The sequence below is a fragment of the Chinchilla lanigera genome, unplaced genomic scaffold (assembly GCF_000276665.1).
Source record: "Chinchilla lanigera isolate Chin_1 unplaced genomic scaffold, ChiLan1.0 scaffold00004, whole genome shotgun sequence".
Classification (NCBI taxonomy): Eukaryota; Metazoa; Chordata; class Mammalia; order Rodentia; family Chinchillidae; genus Chinchilla; species Chinchilla lanigera.
Window position 1 is genome coordinate 32907181 of NW_004955405.1, and position 21938 is coordinate 32929118.

Below are 21938 nucleotides of genomic sequence, written 5' to 3' on the forward strand. Positions count from 1 at the left end.
GGAATTTAGGTTATCCAACTTGTTGGAATATAGTTATTCATAGTAATCACTTCTGATCCTTTGCATTTTTGTAATGTTACTTATAATATTACTATTTTCATTTGTAATCAAATGGTTGCACAGGAGCATGTTAATTTCCTCATACTTGTAAATTTTCTAAGATTCCCTTTCACATTTATTTTATTTCATACCACTGTCATTGGAAAAAATAGTTTACATGGAATATCTTTTCCATTTGTTCATTTTCAGTGTATGTGTGTTTCCACAGCCAACAGTACAGTTTAAAGTTATTACTTTCCAGTTTTATGGCTTTTAAAGAAACTAAAAGAAAAGCAGAGCAAATATATACTTACATATGACTCCTCTTTATCATTTCTGGCCGTCTTCATTTGTTCCTGTGGATTTGTATTACCTTCTGGAACCATTTCTTTGGTCCAATACAGCTTTCACCTACTTTATTCGTGTAATAATTGTTAAACATTAAATTTCTCTATGTTCTATGTCTAATAATGCATGTATATTTATTACTTTATATAATTGCTTTTAAAATTCAGTGTAGAGAAGAAAGGAGAACAAATATACGTTTATGCTTTCTTTTTTTTTTTTTTTTTTTGGTTTTTCTCCGGTACCGGGAACCGAACTCACGACCTTGCGCTTGCCAGGCAGGCGCTTTTGCCGCTGAGCTAAATCCCCAGCCCCTATGCTATCTTTCTTCATAACAGAATTACCTTTCTTGGTGTTCTTTGCATTTTCATGTGGATTTTAATTACTATATAGGGTCATTTTCTGTTAGCCTGAAAAATTTCCTTTCATATTTTATTTTATTTTAAAGAAAAAATAAAAATAACAATTTTAAAACAGCTTTGTAGGAGAGTTACAATAATTAATACATTGCATATTTTTGTCTTCATTGTAGTTAATCAGAGTATAAGATATAGGTGTGATATCCTGTCCAAATAATATTATCACAAACCTTTCTTTTCAATGAACTAAGAGAAATTAGCTGTATAACTATCTTAACTATCTTGTTTGTAAATATATTTTTTCTTTTCCCCTTTCTTCCTATCCTCTATCCCCCATCACAGTTTCTCGTTGCTTTTGAATAGTTTCTTCCCAGTTCACAATATCTATTATACATTTTGGATCTTATTTACTTGTTCAGTTCCTCACACAAATGAGACAATATGATGTTCACACACATGGGTTTGATTTATTTCACCTATGAATATGGTCTATAGTTGCATACATTTACCTATAAAAGTCTGCAGTTTATCCTTCTTTGTGGCTGAGTAGTACTCCGTTATATTAAAAAAGTACATCTTTTTTATCCATTCCTTGGTTGATAGACATTTTGGTTGTTTTCAAGATTTAGCCGTTACAAATTGTGCTGCTATAAACATGGGTGTGCATATATCACTGTGGTATGATGTTTTTAATTATTTTGGGAAGATACCCTGAAGGGAATAGCTAGGTCGAATGGGACCTCGAATTCTAGTTGTTTAAGGAATCTCCACGCTGATTTCTACAATGATTGCACCAATCTAAACTCCCACCAACAGTGGGGAAGGGTTGCTTTTTCCCCTACACTCTCACCAGCATTTGTCATTGGTTGATTTCTTGATAATAGCCATTCTTTCTGGGGTGAGATGGAACCTCAGTGTTGTTTTAATTTGCATCTCTTGAATGACCAATAATGTCGATCATTTTTTCATGTGTTTATTTGCCACTTGTATTTCTTCATCTGAGAAGTGTGTATTCATCTCAGATGCCCATTTTTGGACTGGGTCTTTGAATTTGGGGAGCCTGACTTTTTTCAATTCTTTATATATTCTAGATATAAGTCCTTTGTCTGAAGAACAACTGGCTAAAAAATTTTTTCCCACTCTGTGGGGTTGTCCTTTCACTCAGTTGGTGATTTTTGTTGTCCAAAAGCTTTTTAATAAGGTGAGATGCCATTTGTTGATTCTTTGTAATATTTCCCTTGCAGTGTGGGTTTTTTTTCATGAGGTCTCTGCCTATACTTATGTCTTCAAGATTCCTACTTATTTTCTCTTACAGTAGATTTAGTGTTTTTATTTTTAATATTTAGATCTTTGATCTATTTTGACTTTAGTTTAGTGCATGGTGATAGACATGGGTCGAGTTTTAGTCTTCAGCATGTGAAAAGCCAGTTTTTCTAGCATCAGTTATTAAAGAGACTATCTTTCTTCCAGTGAATTTGTTTGGCTCCTTTGTCGAAGATAAATTGGCTGAGTGTATTTGGGGATGCACCTGTATCTTTCATTCTGTTCCACTGATCTTCAGGCGTGTATTTTGCCAACACTATGCTGATTTTATCACAGTGGCTTTGTAGTATAATTTCAGGTCTGAGATTGTGATGTCCCCAGACTTGCCTTTGTTGTGCAGAATTCCTTTTGCCATTCTAGGTCTCTCTGGTTCCAAATGAATTTTAGGAGTGTTTTCTGTAGTTCTTTGAGGTGTGCTAATGGTATTTTGCTTATGGATTGCATTAAATCTGTATAATACTTTTTGGAGTATGACCATTTTCACTGTTGATTCTTCCTATCCAAGAGAAAGGGATGTCTTTCCATTTTCTGATATCTCCTTTTTTAGGGTACTGTAATTTTCACTGCATAGATCTTTTATATCCCTTGTTTTTTTTTTTTTGTTTTGTTTTTCTCTGGTACCAGGAACCGAACTCACGACCTTGCGCTTGCCAGGCAGGCGCTTTTGCCATTGAGCTAAATCCCCAGCCCTTATATCCCTTGTTAAACTGAGTCCTAAGTATTTCATTTTTAGATGCTATTGTGAAGGGTGTGTTTTCTCTAGTTGCTTTCTGTGAATTTGTTGCTTGTGTAAAGGAATACTATTGATTTTTGAGTGTTGACTTTGTATCCTGCTACACTACTGAATTTGCATATTAAATCTATAAGGTTTTTGGTGGAGTTTTTGGGGTCTTCTATATAGAGTATCATATCATCTGCAAATAATGATAATTTCACTTCTTCCTTTCCTATCCTTATTCCTTTTATTTTTTCTTGTCTAACTGCTCTGGCTAGTGTTTCTAGAACTGTATTGAATAGGAGTGGTGATAGTGGACATCCTTGTCTTATTCCTGATTTTAGAGTAAAAGCTTTCAGTTTTTGACCATTTAATATGATGTTAGCTGTTGGTTTGTCATAGATGGCTTTCATAAGATGGAGGTAAAGATTATCTATTCCAATTTTCTGTAGGGTTTTTATCATGAATGGGTGTTGGACATTGTCAAATGCTTTTTCTGCATCTATTGAGATGATCAGGTGATTTTTGTCTTTGGTTCTGTTAATATGGCATATTACACTAATTGATTTGCATATATTGAACCATCCCTGCATCCCTAAGATGAATCTTATTTGGTAATGATGTATAATCTTCTTGATGAATTGCTACATTCTGCTGGCCAGGATTTTTGTATCTATGTTCATTAGGAAGATTGACCTATAGTTTTCCTTTTGCTTGCATTGTTCCTTGGTTTTGGGCAGGGTACTTGCTTCCAGGAATAATTCTGGAAGTACTGCTTCCCTTTCAATTTTTTTAAAGAGTTTCAGCATTAGTGGAATTAGTTATTCTTTAAATGTCTTGTTGAATTCAACTGTAAATCTGTCAGGGCCTGGGCTTTAGTTTGTTGGTAAATTTTTGTTTGTTTGTTTGTTTTTCTCTGGTACTGGGAATCAAACTCACGACCTTGCGCTTGCCAGGCAAGTGCTGTGCCACTGAGCTGAATCCCCGGCCCCTGTTGGTAAATTTTTAAATACATTTTCAATTTCATTGGCTGATATCTGGTTATTTAGAATTTTTCTATCTTCTTGGTTTAGTTTTGGCAATTAGATTGTGTCTAGGGATCTGTCCCTTTCTTCTGTGTTTTCTGTCTTATGGATATAGGTTCTCCTACTTGGTATTGATGAGCTGGATTTCTGTGGGATCCAGTATGATTTCCTCTTTTTATTTCTAATTACTTGAATTTTGATTTTTCTTTCCTCTTTGTGATGAAATGGCTAATGGTTTATCAATTTTATTTATTCTTTCAAAGAACCAACTTTTTGATTCATTGATTCTTCATATTGTTTTCTTAGTCTCTATTGTGTTAATTTCTGCTCTTATCTTTATAATTTCCTCCTTTGTATAAGCTTTGGACTTGATTTGTTCTTCTATTTCTAGAAGTTTGAGGTTCAACATTAGGTTGTTTATTTGAGCTCATTCTGTTTCCCTGATGTGTCAATTCATTGCTATATATTTCCCTTGAAGGACTGCTTTCATTATGTCCCATAAGTTTCAGCATATTACATCGGCATTATTGTTAAATTGTATGCACTGTTTAATTTTGTCTTTAATTTCCTCTGTGACCCTTTGGTTGTTCAGAAGGGTGTTTTTTAATTTCCACGTGTTAATGTAGTTTTTGTGATTTCCTTTGTCATTGATTTCCAGTTTCATTGTGCTGTGGTCAGCTAGCACGCATGGGATGATTTCAATTCCTCTGCATTCACTTAAACATGTTTTGTCAGGTAATGTATGGTCTGTTTTGGAGAATGTCCCATGTGCAGCTGAGAAGAATGTATATTCTGATGTTTTGGGGTGGAACTCTCTGTAGACATCTACCAAGTCCATTTGTTCTCAGGCTTGGTTTAATTCTAATATTTCTTTGCTGATTTTTTTGTCTAGTTGATCTATCTGTCTGTGAGAGTTAGGTATTAAGGTCCCCCACTACAATTGTGTTAGTGCTTATTTGGGTTTTCATGTCTGTTAATATTTGTTTTATGTAGTTGGGTGAACCTATGTGTAGTGCATCAATATTTATCATTGTTATCTCTTCTTCTTGTAGTTTTCCCTTAACAAGTATGCAGTGACCTTTTCAAAATCTCTTTTGATCAGTTTTGGCTTAAAGTTTGCATTATCTGAAAACAGAATGGCTCCCCTGCTTTTTTCTGGGTTCCTGTGGCATGGAGAATTGTTTTCCATCTTTTGACTTTTAGTCTATCAATTTCTTCTGGGTTAAATGTGTTTCTTGGATGCAGCATATTGTTGGATCTTGCTTCTTGCTCCATTTTGCCAGTCTGTTTCTTTTGATTGGTGAATTGAGACCATTTACTTTGATGGTTATAACTGATATGCACTGGCTTTTCTTTTTCATGTTGTTTTCTTGATATTTGTTCCTTGTCTTTCTCCTCTGTTCCTTTCCCTGCCTGCTGGCTTCTTTCTATTGGTGTTCATATGTTTGTGGTCTTTGTTGTCTGTTTCTAATATGTTCTTCAGAGCATTCTATAGAGCTGGTTTGGTGATCATAAATTTCTTCAGTTGTTCTTTATCATGGAAGTATCTTATTTCTCCATCAATTTTGAAAGATAGTTTTTCAGAGTACATCAATCTGGTTTGAAGATGGTTTTTCTTTAGGGCTTGAAATAGCTCACTCCAAGTTCTTTTTGATTTGAAGGTTTGTGTTGAGAAGTCTTCTGTGACTCTGATGGTCTTTCCTTTATAGGTGATATATTCTTTTCTCTAGCTGCTTTTAATATTTTATTCTTTGCTGAATTCTGGAATCTTGATTATTATTATATTCCTTGGCATATATTTATTTTGGTTATGTCTGTTTTGAGTTCTATATGCTTTATTTATTTGTATGTCCATGTTTGGGAAGTTTTTTGCCATTATTTCTGTGAAGAGGTTTTTAATGGCTTTTGTGCTATCTCCAGCTTTCTCACTGATTCCAGTCAATCTTACGTGGTTCTTCTTTGCTTCATCTGTAGCTTTTGGACTGATTTTTCATGGTTTCTTGTGGTTTTTCCTGGTTGCTAGCCATGTTTTTGTCTTCTAGATCTGATAGTCTATCCTCACCTTCATTCACTCTGCTGTGTATACTTTCAATGTAGTTTCTAATCTGCATTTCTGTTTGGATTTGTTTCATTGATTCCATTTCTTGTCTATGTTTGGATTCATGGTTTTCATGAGCTCCTCCATTCATCTACCTGTGTGTGCTTTATTGTCTCTTATTTTAATAGTCATTTATTTTTGCACCTTAGCATTCTTTGTTTTTCTATGGCCTCTTCCATTTTTTTTTTTTTTGTTTGTTTGTTTATGCTGCTATCATTTCAGAGAGTTCTATTTGTTGGCTTTCGATTTACTCTCTTTGTGCTCTGGACTTGTTCTGGGTGTGTTGGGTGTTTGGGTTTGCATTTTGTTTCTTTATTTTATCATTTTCTTTTTGATTTTGTTTTATGTGTTGATACTTAATAGATTTGTTACGATAGATAGACTTATCACTGGTGTCAAGGCTTTTCTAGGAGATGTCTGTTTCTCAAGATATCTTCTAGATGCAGGTGGTTCTTGGTTTTCATGTCTATTCCAAGAAACTACCTTCCCAATATATTAAGTCTGAAGAGTTGCTATCAATTTGACTTAGGGCCCATTCCTTTGTACAGGACTTTAGTGAGGGTTATGACCCCTTGCAGTTGCAGTGTTGTCATATGGAAGGAAAATTGGTTATAGTATGTATGAGATCCTGGTTAAAGTAATTTAGTTGGCAATAACAATAAACTCAAGTACAGCCTGGCTACTAACAAACTGTCGTGACTATTAGCCTGCTATCTATAACCATAGGAGGAAGGTCTACAGAAATATAATATAATCCATCTTATACAAGGAACTGGTATGTAATGATTTTCCAGTTAGTAGAGTTATTTTTACCCTGTTGTGGGATAGGGGTTCAGGACAATAAGGGGTAAGATGGAGAGATGAATGAAGTTAAAGATAGTAGGAGCAAGGTTGGAGGGCACAGGATGATCATGCAGGTTTTGGATAATTGTAGGACACAAGAGGGAAGGGTTGGAAGAAAAGTTTTGAAGTTAAACAGAAAGAGAAGAGACAATGTTTACTCACATGAAAGTATTGTAAAGTACAAGATAGCTGATGAAAGGCAAGAAGAGGGTGAGTAGAAAAAAACAAAAAGAAAGGTTAGAGATGACCTGTTAGGTCATATTGCTATGGTGCATGCGGTATTTCCATGCAGAAAAATAGAGGACAGGCCTCTAGTTTTGCCTGTCCATTGTGTGCAACTTAGCCAGGGTCCTGCTGTGTCACTGGCATTCCCACAGGTCTCTGGGCTCTGAGTCCCTGAGTGGAGGGAGGGAGGGGCGGATCTCAGACTTCTCTCACCAGCTGCATCTGGGATAATGGAGGAGGGGAGGGGCGGAAACTCACACTCCTCTCCTGAAGGGCTTCTTTCATCTTTCAGTGAGTCTCATAGCAAACATTCTGTCCATTTCTTTTTTCATTCAAGGGGTTTCTTTATCTTGCCCTCATTATTGATGACAATTTTGCTGGATAGGGTTCTTGACAGTTTTCTTGTTTGAGGAATTCGTGTTATCCCACTCTCTTCTGGATTCCATTGTTTCTGATGAGAGGTCAACAATGATTATTATTGGGGTTTGCTCAAAAGTGACAAGTCATTTTTTAATTCTTAACTGCTTTTAAGATTTTTCTCCTCCTCTAATCTCAACATGGGAGGCTGAGGTAGGAGGATTACAAATTTGAGTTCTATCTGGGTGATCTAGTGATATCCTCTCTCAAAATAAGGGCTGAGAATGGAGCGCAGGGCCTTCTCTGTGAAGGTCCTTGATTCAATCTCCAGCATCACCACCAAAAGAAAAAAAATTTCTTGTCTTATCTCAACTTTCAGCATAGTTCTATAATGACCTGTTTGTAGCTCACCTATATTTACTCTATTTGGAGTGTGTTGAACTTTCTTGATGTCTAGATTAATATTTTTCCAATAAATTTGAGAAGTTTTTAGTTATTATATCTTCAAATATTTCCTCTTCCTTTCCTTCACTCCATTTTGCATATTTGGTATGCTTAATAGTATCGCACACTTCATTGGCATTCTGTTAATTTTTCTTCATTCTTTTTCTTTGATTTCTCAAGTTGGTAATTTTTGTCTCCTCCTACCTTTATTTTTTTCTAGTCCTCTCCTGAAAAATAGCCAACACACAGTTAAGCCCACATGCCTAATGAACCTATCAATCTCCTCTAATATTTTTATCATAAACTCCTTTTTTGAGAGCATTATTAGATTTGATTTCCAGAGACTTTAAACATACTTTTTTCTTATACAATCTTCACCACTTTTCCTGTGTGGTGGGTTGTTAGAGTTCACACATGTTCTCATTCCAGAAGTTGATCTCCCTGAACAATACAGTATGTTTTTGAGAAAAAGCCCAAGTGTCCCCTTGTACTCAACTGACCCTCAAATCCAGAGTGTCCTAATTAAGAAGGATAGCTATGACATTGGGATTAGCAGAAGAAAGTAAGTCAGTATGTTAAGTTCCATGTTATTCTATAATCTTTCTTTCTCTTTGACAAATTTAGTCTCTTTGGGGTATTTTTACAGTAGTTTCTTGTGAGATGATTCATTTTCTTCTGTTGTCTAGAAGCCAGGTTGATTAAAGCAGGCAAAAACTATGATAAAAAATCTTTAACTTTTTTTTGGTCTAGAATAAGGGCAGGCTTCAGTTTGTGGAGGATTTTGAAAGAGATGTCTGAATATTGTAGATCATGCTGTTCTGAATGTTCTCATTCTCTGATTTTAAATTGAGGGGCTCATGAATGTAACAGAACTCCTGCCTCCAAGGACATCTTGTTGAAATGAAAAAAATACCTGGAAACCTCAGAATACTTTGTGGGTCTTAAGTGGTTCTGGAACCCCAAAGGTGAAATCATTACTTTATATCGATAGTTAGTAACTTGAACAACATCATTAAGCATCCAAAAGTTCTTTTCAAAATTGTCTGATTTACTATAAGAATCAGCCTCAGTCTTCAAATATATATTTAGGCTGTTTGATATAGGACTATATATCCACTGATCATTGTAGTTGTTTTTAATTAAGTTTATGAGTGGTTTCTCATGAATGACAGATTTAAAAAACTGCAATTAATACTTTAAGTATAGATATTCTTGGTGTTTCTAAAATTTTATCTCTTTGTAGAGCTGCTTTTAAAGGATGATAGAAGCTCATTTTCTCAGCTTCCAAAAGTTAAAGATGAGTCTACTCTTTGCATGATAAAGGTAAGTCTGAAAATTTGTTATTGGTGAATCAGTGATCAAAAACACACCATGGATAGGCACAATTTCAGGGTAGAGCTTGCTCTCAAGAGACCAGAGAGCTTTTCTTGCATAGGAATTGGTTGGGGTCAAAGGTGGAATGTACTCTCCTGAAGAACAGTAGATACCCAGAAGTGTAAGGCTTTGATTTAGCTACCCAATTAAGGTGCTGCAGAAGATATGATTTATTATTGGATGAGATTTAGTATTCCATGCTCTGTTTCTCATTTCCCACTCATAGTGATGACAGCAGCAGTGGTAGCAGCTACCATTTATTCAGTGCTTACTACATGATAGGCATTTTGCACAATTATTTGATTTTCACAACTCTCTGCTATAGTTGTTAAACATTTTTAACTATGCAGTACAGGATCATGAGAAAAACTAGCTGAAAGAGTATATGAAATTCAGCAATGACACGCATGCAGTAAAATACAGGTCTGGTAACAGTGCCTATCCCTTTTTGATTAAATATCTATGTTCTCAGCCATTTTATTAAATTCCCTAGAATTTTGTGTGATAGTCACTACTCTGTACAACAAACTTTTAGAGACCTGTTACTTGAAAGATTTTTTTTTGTCTTCTGCCATATCCAGTTGCTACTTATTATTGATTGTGTACTGTAAAATCTCATTATCTTCATATTGCCAATTAGATAACCATAGTTTAACATGAAATATAATCCATCTTCATTATTCATGGATTCTATTTGCTAATTTGCCTGCCTGCTCAAATTTATTTATAACTTCAAAATCAATACTCCTGGCACTGTTTTGATCATCTGTGGACACACCAGGGACAGAAGAGTTTGAGTTGCCCAAAGTGCAGCTGAGTTGAACGAGATGACACTCTGACTTTTTTGTTTTGGTTCGTAATGTCAACGAGTGTCCTTTTCTACCCTGTTCTGGTCTGCTTCACACAGGGTGAACATACATTGTCCAAAAGTACATCAGAACAGAAGAGCTGGAGATTTTATTTTATTTTTTTTTTGATTTTATATTATTTGCATGGGCTTTACTGGTTGTGTTCCTAATCTGAAAATACAAAAATTCAAGAAATGCTCTAGTATTTGAAACTTTTTAGTTTCTTGTTGGAGCTCAAAAGTTTTATTTCAGAGCATCTTGGAGCTCATAGTTTTGCATTAGGGTTACTCAGCTTGTATGTCATTTTTGTTCTATTTTGCTTGATGATTTTCATTTTTAAAATGCTCCCTAACTTAATCAATTAAAAAATACAATGCTCCCTAATTATAGCATTTCAGTGCTATCTAGGGTTTCTAAATTCAAGAAAGTTTTCATGCACCTTACAAAGGAAATGTGTTCCATATGGTTTCTTCAGCCCTAAGTAAGTGGCAGTACTGTTGCTTGTGAATCCAGAGTTAAAAAATCAACAATATAAATTAATTGTTTCCTTAAATATAAGTACACATGAAGCAAGGCAAGGTATTGATCAGTTTATAAAACATGGCTACCAGAGGTTTGCAGGAACCTGTCTCTGCATTTTCCTTAGGAGCGATGGCTTAGGAGTCACTAATTGGTATTTGTAGCAACTTTATAGAACTGAACAGAACTATTACTAATAACGAGCAAGGCAGTCAAGGATGATGTTGTCCGTGATAGTGCTTGCTGGTACTGTGTTCTTTCTCGTTTTCTATTGCCCTCTTCCTGTTCACTGAGCTCTCTTCTCTGATGATTAGGTACAAATTTCCTGTTTAGCCTTCCATTCAGTGTTACTTTTTGGTGCATGAAAAGTATTGGGTAAGAGTGAGACAATATTTCTCAACTGAGGTGATCATGTGGTGTTCTTCCTATAGTCGGTTTTACTGATGGAAGCAGAAGACAAGCTGAACTCCCTTCTGTCCGAGGTGGAGAGTGCAGGCCACAAGAACCTCTCTCAGTGCTCTGCTGGCGAGCTGGAGGTTGTGGTGGAGGCCAGGCTTCAGCTGGCAGTCATTGCCCTGCAGCAGCACCGCGCAGCATACAGGTCAGTCTCCTGGGCCCCTGGGGACAGTCTTTCCCCACCCGTAAAGCCCAGGTGCACCTTCCTTAGGTGCTGCTTGGAAGTTGCTGATTTTAATTTGGTAAACATTCTCAGATGTAAGGTAAGTTTTAGCAATGCCAAAGTTTTTTATTATTCAGGGAAGTTTTCATAAATTATTACAGCTAAAATTGCAATGCCCTGCAATGAAACTGCTTTATGAAACCATGCTAAGTGGGATGTTTAATGTCATATGTAGAACGAACAAATTAACCGTGCTTTGGTCTTAATTAATTTAATTTTTAAAAGACTAAACCTAAATTATTTATAGCTTTTTAAAAATAAAGACTATGACATGTATTTTTCTTAAACACCAAGGTTCTGTGGCGACGTCAGGAGCAGAGGTGGGGAGAGGAGGGGAGTTAATCATTTTAAAACTGTGCAGTTGTAACAAAGAGTGTGACTCTGTCTGTTCAGTGGTGAGCAGCTTTTAAGTTGCACCTCTCCCCTTCCTCTGCCACAGTCTGGGCAGACAAGGAAGATCATTTATTTCCTACTTTGGTGTTGGTGCAAAATTTGAGCCATTCGAAGCCTGGCCCAAGTGTAGGAACACTTATCCCAGTGGCAGCACCCAGGAACCACCACAATACCCTAAATCTCTCTTCTTGTTCTGTCAAGACATTTCCAGTCTTTCTGAGAGTCTGCCCTGTTCTTCCTGGACAGCTTTATGATGCACTCTGCAAGTTTTCTTGTCCCATTCCTGGGGTGCGTGTGTATGTGTATAAGACAAAGGTAATGGGAATATCCATGAGTAACTGTATCTTCTGAATCTGAGTTTACACTACAGGCAGTATAGTTTTGGAGGAATTGATGATATTTGTGGTTTCTAAGCAGTACTGAAACCCACAAATTCTATTTGGAGCACTGATTCTCCATGTGTGGTTGGTACATCTCCAGGTGTGTGTCTTGGATCCATCCAGGTAGGAGGTCCGTGAGGTTGGAAGAACTTGTTATGGTAAAATAAAGACACCATTAGCCTTCTTCAGTATATTGTCTTCATTGATGCTGAGAAGGCAACAGTGCAAAAACTGATGCTTCACCTTGAATCAAGGCCATGGCAGCAAACTACCATAGCAATCATTTCAGTCTTTAATCCCGAACACTTGAATTTTTTTTAAAAATTTTTTTATTTTAAAGAGTGAAAGAAGGATAACATAATAATAGGGCAGACTTACCAAATTACAGACAAAGTGGTAAGAAATTATCAATGGTTACTGTTTTACATATTGTTATCTACAAGATAGTTTCTCATAGGCAAATAATAGTGAGTTACAGACAAAAGAGGTAGGAGATTATTGATAGTTGTTGTACTATACTTTGGTATCTTCAAAGTGGCCTCCAAAGAAAATAAATAGAACTATACATGAGTGACCTATTGAATAATCATTAACTATTCTCAATGGTTGCTGTAGGAAGCACACAATAATAAACATGCATCCATTTATGAAATAGGACAGGAACAATACAAACATTGTATTGTTCAGAGTTATGGACAGACCAGTAGGACATTGTATTGTTCCAGAGTTATGGACAGACCAGTAGGACAATATCAGTGGCTGCTGCAATACATGGTGGCATCCTCAAAGTGATTTCTCAGGAAGACAGAGACATGCAAGAAGGATCCAACAAGTTGTTACAGCCTAAGGGTTGTCAAAAATAGCACATTACCTCCTCACCAGTGACTCCTGTCACTGAGGTGCGACGGCTGGAAGGAATGCCAGGATTGAAAAGAAGGACCAAGAGACTTGCACCTGTGTCTAGCAACAGGCTGTTTTCTTGTTCCTCCAAAGTCATGATTACCCAGGGCTCCTCCATGGAGATGACAGTCTGGCCAGAGGGAGAAGGCAGAGTATGCCCTGGGCCCCCTCGTTCCTGTTAGACTAACTGGTAGGATGGGTCTGAGCTCTGGGGCCTCCGCTTCAGAGGGCAGACCAATCTCCAGTGGTCACCTTTGCATTCAGGGCATGGCCCATGGGGCCTCTTAGGGCAGTTCCTCTTGAGGTGGCCTGGCTTTGAACAGTGGTAGCAGATGAATGCAGTTGTCGAGTTCTTCTTGGGGCCCCGGGGGAATCAGAGTTGGGGTCTGTTTCTCTTAGTGCTGCAGCAAAAGCAGCTGCTTTTTCTCAGTCTCTTTGTTTTCTCTCCTTGGCCTCCTCCTCATCATGGCTATAGAATACTGAGGAGGCAATTCTTACTATCATCTATGAACACTTGAATTTAAGAAAAAACAGTTGTATTTAAGAATGTCTTTGATGAAGCAGGAGAAAACATTTGTTGCACTTGTAAATTCCTACCCTTGAATGTATGTGTCATACGTGGTGGGGATCCTACAGGAGAGAAGGCCTAGGCATTTCTGCTGCATGTCAAAGCTGGCAATTGAATTGAGAGCTGGACAAGATGCTCTTTTTGTAGAAAACCATCTTAATTTGAAAAAACACCTGACAGACCGTGGTTACTCAGCTTTGTGTATTTGGCACACATTTTCTTGAAGAAAACCAAAGTGATATGCCACTTCTAGGCAGAGAACTGGTAATAGTTGTAGCCAATGATAAAATCTGATCTTCCATAGAAAAATTAGAATTTTGAACAATTTGTATTTGCTACCATGAGCTTGACAGTTTACAGGTGTTTATTTTTTTTTCTGATGAGATGAGTGAGAATATTAACAAAAATATTTTTTTAGTTGTATTACAAAATACTTCACTATTTTGGGTGTCTGTGTAACTCAGGGAGATAATTTCTCAAAATGACCAGAGTAAATACCAGTCAACAAGATAGACCACTAGACTGAAATGTAATAGGAGGTAGGAAAAATTCATCAGTATGTGGTATTCAGTTCTATATGGTGACAAACTTCAAAGAAACTATCACTTACCACATTTTGGTATAATATTGTGACAGTTAATCTTGACTGTATCAACTTGACTGGCTTGGGATCTGTGCAGTGGATTGGTGGAACACACATGTGGGTGGGTCATGGAGGCGTGACTTTGGGCATTATATCTGGTCCCTGACCCCTTCCTGCCTGGCACTGTTCTACTCCGCATCCTAACACCATGAACTACGCAGCTTTGCTCTGCTGTGCCCTTCCACCACAGCCAGCCTGTCATGGACTACATCCCCTTACATCGAGAAAATGAAACCTTTCTTCCTTCAAGTGGGACATTGGGTTGTGTCCCAGCAACAGGAAAGCTGAATAATACAGCACAAAATAAAAATAGAGTTATTTAAAGATACTGTTAACATTGTCCTTTCATTGCCAACAGTTATGTGTGTGAGGACTAATCTTTTTCATATACTTCACCCAAAATATGTCACAACAGACTGAATGTATTGGGGACCTGGCCAAGATCCCCAACTGCCTGTATGAGGCATATGGTGAAGGGTGAAGAAAAAAACAGAAACAAGTTTAGTAATTCATAAAAAGGGGGCTGGGAGGTCAGTGCCTCAGGATGGGCAAAAACAAAGACATTCTGTCAGTTTCTATTGGGTGTAACCAATAATCAGAGGGAGTGTTGGATGACTTAGAGCATGGTAGTGTTCTTAAACTAGTAAGGATCTTGCCTTGGAGTGTCTTTAATCATTCTAGTCTTAGTCTTAATCTTAGTAGGTGGGAGAGGATGGCCCACCCCTAATGAGGTAGTGGGAAATCTCAAAAGGATGATACCAATAATCTTAATCCTCTGTTCATCCCTTAGGGAAGTATGTAAAACTAGCCATTGTGAATTTGTGCCCCTCAACAAACGTTCAAGCAGACATGAAAGCAAATAGTCTCTTATTCAGCCAGACATTAAGAGAACAATGTCATGCTTGTAGCTTCTTGAAGAAAATACTGTTGCCTTGCTTATAAATGCATTATTCAGGGGCTGGGGATTTAGCTCAGTGGCAGAAGCGCCTGCCTGGCAAGCGCAAGGTTGTGAGTTCGGTTCCCGGTACTGGAGAAAAACCAAAAAAAAAAAAAAATGCATTATTCATATTAACATGTAATGGATTCATTATTTTTATTTTGAGATGAGTTGAATAGTGAAGACATTTAAACTTCTCAGCCTAAATTCCAGTATGGTAAATGTGTATAAAGCTCTCGGGGATCCCAAATAACTTTTAGGGGTTTGAAGGGCTGGTGAGATGAGGCTTTGGATGTGCCAATTTAGAGAACTGTCACATTTGCAGCTATCTTTAAGGATACAGTGGTAGTGTATCGATGGTAAAAAAGGCTTGCCCTATTGTAAAATAATAGTCATTTTCCCACAGAAGTTTGAAAGAAGAAGGAGTCCTAAGACACCATTCTCTACAGAACTCTTTTTCTCCAAACTATGGCTGAGAAAGCAGCAGCAGCCCTCAAAAATATTTTGTGTCACTTACCTTCATTGTTTCTCTACTCTGTACTTTATAGCCTTTTGAAATGGAAGTTGTAAGTGATGTTTTTAGGGAGTAAGGAGAAAATGAGAACCTAAAAACTATAGAATGGCCACAGAAAGGACTGTCATAACAGAACTTTAATTTGAAGACCAGATAGACATATGCAAATAATGTGCAAGTGTATCAGAGTTGCTCCTACTTTAAATACATGAACCTGGCCCTTGGGACAAAACCTACAAAAACTTTGATGTTATTGCCTTTTTGGAGCAGCGTTGTCATTTGGGGGAAGCCTACTGTCAGGATGAATGAGTTTTTCTTCCACGAACTTTACCCCCTGTGAGCTTCTGTTTGGGCACTGCTGAGAGTGTTGGACAGTCCCTTTTCCAAATGATGGTTGGCTTGACATTTCCTGATACTTCTAATAAAATTATGTGTCAAGGAAATTGAAAGGCACATTCCCTGGGGTGACAGGTAGAGTGAGCTTCATGGATTTTATGAGAACAAACTGACCATTTTTGTGATGAATGTTAATAAGAAATAAATGGGATCAAAGTTATTCACACTGTATTTCTACTTCTTTTGGGGCTGTCTCTCTCTGTCTCTTTCTCTCTCTCAGAATTGCATCCTTTTTTAAAAAAGGATTTCCCCCTATTCTGCTTTGTATTTAATTTATCATCTAAATAGAAAACATTTAAACTTTTTAATTTTGTGTCAGAATGAAACTTCCTTCTTTTGGAGCTTTGGGCCTTTGGTAGTAGGTAATCCTGTATTTTCTGCATGTGTATTCTACTGGAGAAAGTGGCGATTCTCCATTGTGCAACTGCTATGATTTCAGTGTGTGTCCCCCACAGTCCATGCATTGGAAACTTAATCTCCGAAGGTGTTATCTTAATAGTGTTTGAAGCTAGGGCCTTTGGGAAAGAATTAGGATTAGGTGAGGTGGCATGGGTGAGGCCTTGAGGATGCCATAGTGGCTTTATTAAATGAGAAAGAGAGATCTGCGCACACTTGCCATCTCTCCCCTGTGATATCCTCCTGCATGTTACAGTGCAGCTACAAGGCCCTCACTAGCATGCTCACCGGAACATACTCTGGATTTCCAGCCTCCAGAGTTGCACCATTCTTGGCAAGATACCTAGTCTCAGGCATTTTGTTATACTAACAGAAAACAGACTAAGCATCTAAGCAGTGCCAGGTAGATCATAGAATCCTGGTAAGTCCCATATTTTATTCACTAAGTTTTTGAGTTGACAGGTGTCAAACACCATCGTTCATTCTCTTGAAATAAGAATACTGGCTCCAGAATAAGAATATTGACATGAGGAGCATTGTCTTCTTCCAGATGCTCTAGTAGCTATGAAGCACCATGCTCTGAAACTACTGAGTAACAAGATGCCTTAGAAATGTGTGTCTTAGAAAACCTGGGGGTTGGAGATTAATGGGAGAAGAAATTTTGTATTTGCATATACACTGTTTCTGAGTTGTGTTTGTTGCTATTGTTTCTCTTGTTTAGTTTTATTTGAAATAAAAAGCAGTAAGGTTAGGTAATCATGATACTTCAGAAATGATTCTACAAACACTGCAACCATTTTAATGGTTCTGCAAAATCATGGGAATTTAAGATCCAATAATTGTTAAATGGTTGGAATGCTCATTAAAAACTCAAAATATCAATTTAGTTTCCTCCTCCAACTCCAGCCAACTCACTATACTAATAACTATACTAATAATGATAATATGTGCATTATGTGTCATCTTTGGCCAAGAGTCCTTACTTGGTCAGCACACCCCACTCTGAGTAGAATGCCAGCTCTGTACAGGCAGGGATTTTCAACCACAGGGTATTCCTCTATCCATGGTCTCTTGATTTCTTATGGGCACATAGCAAGTGCTCAGTATATATTTTTCAACAAAGAAGTAAAGACTTGATTCTATCACTACAATAATTTGAGTGTGTGAAGTCTGCATCATTATTATCATCACTCTTATTTTATAAAGAAATTGATAATCATACTTCCCAAAGTCGCACTGCTAATACATGGCAAAGGTGGGATTGGAACTCTCTACCTTCATGTCAGCTTTTAGAATTAGATTATGCTAGATGGATTCAAAGGAATTTTTTAATCAGAAGACAGTATGAGTCAATAGCTTATCTCCAAAAGGGTGTGTCCTTATAAAATTAGTGTACCAAGAAAAATGTCAATGATTTAATACGTAAAAGCACTAATTTTTAGAAGTATAACAAAAAGTTTATCACAATACATAGGAAAACAAGTGAATATGAAAATAATTCACATCATTTTTATGTTATAGAAGTTGATAAAACTGATAAAAATGCTGAAAATGGTAAAATGTAATAAAACTTTCATCCAAAAGAGGAAATTGTAGCAAGAATATAAACACTAATGTTTTGATTCCCTAATAAACTAAAGGTAAAGGAATGAATGAGATACAGGTTTCCATCTTAGGGTTCCATCAGGATAATATTTCTGATAAACTTGTTTCTTTCCATCTTCTCTTTGAAAGACATATGCACCCATGAACAGAAATACAAAGCCTTCAAAATAATAAAAATTAAAGATAGTAATTAAACTTCTTTAAGAATTTGGGAAATTTTTTCTTTTTTCAAATATTACCCAGAGATGAAGCTAGAGTAAGAATCTAAATGCTATTTCTTCCTGCTGGTGAGGAAGAAAGGGAAAAGATTTGGCCTCTCACTTCTCTTAAGAGCTACCTCATAGAGAATTCGCTGTCCAAAAACCTGCGCAGATACCCAAATATCATGTGAGGATTTGAAAACGTACTCAGCCAAGGAAAGAGATAAATTTCATAATTAAGAACTGCAGAAGTGTTCTGTAAAAATAACTGGTGGTGGGCATCGCAATAGTTTTGTGCTCCGTCTAAATGAGGATGTTTGCATAACTGAGTTCAAGTTTCAAAACTGATTTCTGAAAAAGCTAACTGTTCTTACAGGTAATAATTGTAATGATCTAGGGATATTACATTAGATTATAGTAAGCAGGTGGGGAAGGTATAGAATAATGAAAGAATGCTAAATTCTTTACCTTACACTTTATTTCATTGTATACTTTGATAAGAAAATAAATTGTTTTTAAAAATTGATGACTGGGGAAGTGTGTTTTTGCAAACATTAAAAATAAATGCTTTTAGAATCTAGAGCACAATATATATATTTCAAATCATTGTAAATAAAAACAAAATTATGTGTATCCAAAGACATAAAACAAAGGAAAATATAAACATAGGAAATATAAAATAATAGAATAAAAAGGCGTATGAATTGTAACAATGAATGTAAAATTGTTGTTTTGTTTCGTTTCTTTCTGGTACCAGGAATCGAACTAACGACCTTGCACTTGCCATGCAAGTGCTGTGCCGCTGAGCTAAATCCCCAGCCCCCAAATGTAAAATTGTTGACAATCCATGCATTTGTACAGTTTTTTGGTTGCAAGTGACAGAATCCCAACTTGAAATTTTGTTTTTGGAGCAAGACACTTAGGAAATAACATACAAATGCTACAATAATATACACTTTCTTTTACAATAATAATATATATATTCTTTCTTTTAGTGCTGCAATAGTATATTCCACACTTAAACTTCTCCAAGATTCAAAACTTTTTAAGAAGAAGGTAGTAGAGGATGATGTGGAGAATTCCGTCTCTTCAGGAACTTCTGTACGTATGAATTGAACTCATGTGAGCCGAAGGTTGAAAGTTTTGGATGAAATTCATATATGTTACCTAGAAAAATTCACGGAACAAAAATTTTTAAGAAAAAGCATTTCATTATATTTCATTGTTATGGATGTTCCCAAACTAGATCACTAGGTATTGAAAGATTGGTGTTTATCCTTACAATACTTGATACATAATAGCTGTTGCCATACTAAGCAATTATTTAATTATTTGGATGAAGCCAAGGGGGTAAAGTAGGAAAAACTTTGAATTTAGAGAAAAAAATCTGTACTTAAGTTTAATTTATGCTACTTATTAGCTGGAATATCTTAAAAAAATCTCTTAATTTTTCTATAAAATCATTATTTGTGGACTGATATAATTAGATATAAGAATCATCAAAATTCCACCAAGATATATCACTGTGGTAAGCCTAAAATGATCCTACTAGCAAATAAAGTTGTCTCATGAAAGCGGCTCTTCATTCAGCTTTTGAGTTTTCTACCTGGGCATTACTAGTAACACACCTGTGGTATTTCCTACTTTGGATTCCCCATGGTGAAAGTCCTTCATGTTTAAGCCTCAAAGTGTGTTTGACAACTGTTCACAAACTGTGTGATGGGGCTTTGATAAGATTGCATAATTTGACAATATAGGGCTGATTAGGATTAAAATAGAAAGATTCATCACATAGAATTCTCCCTCACACTATTTCAAGCATCACTAATAAGAACTGTAATATCCAACAACATTGCGGATTAGCAAAACTAATTGTCCTAAATAGAGACTCATTTCTAACTATATTAAAACTGATAGCAGTACTAAAAAGCAATCTAATTCTAAAAGCAGATTTAGAACATTAGTTATTGACCAGCAATTATTTCAATTGTTAGGGAACATTTGGAAATCCCAGGGATATTTTGGTTGTCACAGGTAGAGGAAGACATCTGGCATCTACTGTTTAGAGGGGAGGGACACCAGTGAACATCCTCTCATGTATCATCCTATAATGTACAGGACCAACCCCACAGCAGTTACTGTCTCACTCAAATGTCAGTCAACGTCCCGAGGTTGAGAAATCCTGAATGGAAGTGGAAGTTGACTTTTCATGAGTGGCAGGAGATGCAGGCATTGAGAGGTTAAGTTTTATTGATGAGCATTTTCCTCCCATGACTAATATAAATACTGAAGTCCAGGAGTACTTGGCTGGGTTTCACACCATCCTGCCTATGGCCTCTGTTCCCACGGACAGCTCACCCTTGTCTTCTTGTAAGTCCCTCCCCTGTCCACATTCTGTCCCCTTTTAGGGCCCAGTTACTGCCCCTGGGTAGCAGGTGTTGCTGACTGGTTGGACGATGATGAGCTGTTATAGATACGTGGCAGGAAATTCTAGAGCAAATAGGATTGTTTTTTCAGAAGACTTTGAAGTTCCCCAGTGCCTGTGCCTGACCCCAGCTATAGGCTGGATTATTCTTCATCCAAGCTCCCATTCTTGACCTACAAGAAAAATGTTTTGACATCCTTAACACACTGCAGGTAGGAAGGATACTTTGTTCACGTTTATATTTAGGGGAGGATTAGAACAAACCAAGAGAACAAACCAAGAGAACAAACCAAGAGAATTTTAAATTAATTCAGGTACTAAAAGGAAAATGCCCCCTCTAGCTCCCTTCCTGAAGTTCCAGAGGATTGTGGATGATTTATTTATTTATTTGTTCTCCCTGTATATTTTATAGGACGTGCAAGAATAATTTCTGAATTTAAAATCTTAATCCTGTGAAATGATACTAGATGCTTCTCTTGGCTTACATTTAGCCTCGGGCAAGAATTTTGACATTATTAAATGGGAAAATGACCACCACTTTAATATCGTTTAGGTCACAGAAAATAAACATGCTAATGTGTTTTTGGACCCCATTTCCTTGAATGCCCGAGAATATTTCAATATCCACCTGTGGCTGCGGTGCCGCTTAGCACTTGTGACTGCGTTTGTCGCACAGATTCGTGGCATCGGAATTGTGAAAGGTACAAATGCCTAGTTGTCTGGATCAGTTGTTCTCATAGAAGTGCATGCAGGTAAAGGGGTTTTATTAGGATATATTGTATTATGACGTTCACATTTTATAATTTTCTAGCTTGATCTGTTTCTAGAATTTAAAATCCAGGTTATTTCATAAGAATAGTAATTTCCAACAGTCCTTTGTATCAGTGAAAGTGGCATGCGGGTCATGGATTTGTGTAAAACAGCCAAGAGATTTCAGAATCCATTTATGTCCCCAGCTCTTCTTGTCATTTCCGAAGGTGGCAAAGTGTCAGGGTGAAGAGGGCAGATTTTAGAGCCACCGAACTCAGGTTCACGTGCTGCTTCTGCCAGTTCCGGGCCAGTTCTTTCTTGGCCAAGTCTCTTCTCTCTTAATCTTTCTGCACCTCAGTGTTCCACTCTGTAAAATACAGGTAACTGGACCTGCCTCTAGATTACTGTCAGAACTAAGTGGGTTAAATCTGCAGTCTTAGATAATAATAGTCTGGCATATATAAATATTCTTGCAGTGATGCATAAGTATCTGCTTTATACCTATCTGTTCACCACTGTTGTATCTATCTTCCAAATCAAATTATTTCATGTAATAGTATTGTTACTTTTGCAACACTGGGCTATTTCAAAGTGCTCCCCCCAACTTACAACACATTTCTTGTCAATGTTTCATGTAG

General features: G+C 36.8%; 1 protein-coding gene across 5 annotated transcripts in view; it reads left to right on the forward strand.

The window, feature by feature from the left end:
* Cfap54 (cilia and flagella associated 54) overlaps positions 1-21938 on the forward strand; it is a 308158-nt gene that overhangs the window by 178726 nt on the left and 107494 nt on the right. For all 5 annotated transcript variants that reach the window (XM_013518543.1, XM_013518547.1, XM_013518536.1 and 2 more), the window contains 4 exons: positions 9017-9096; positions 10946-11115; positions 19121-19226; positions 21104-21251. In XM_013518543.1, coding sequence (XP_013373997.1) covers positions 9017-9096; positions 10946-11115; positions 19121-19226; positions 21104-21251 — 504 coding nt within the window. The remainder of the gene's footprint in view (positions 1-9016; positions 9097-10945; positions 11116-19120; positions 19227-21103; positions 21252-21938) is intronic.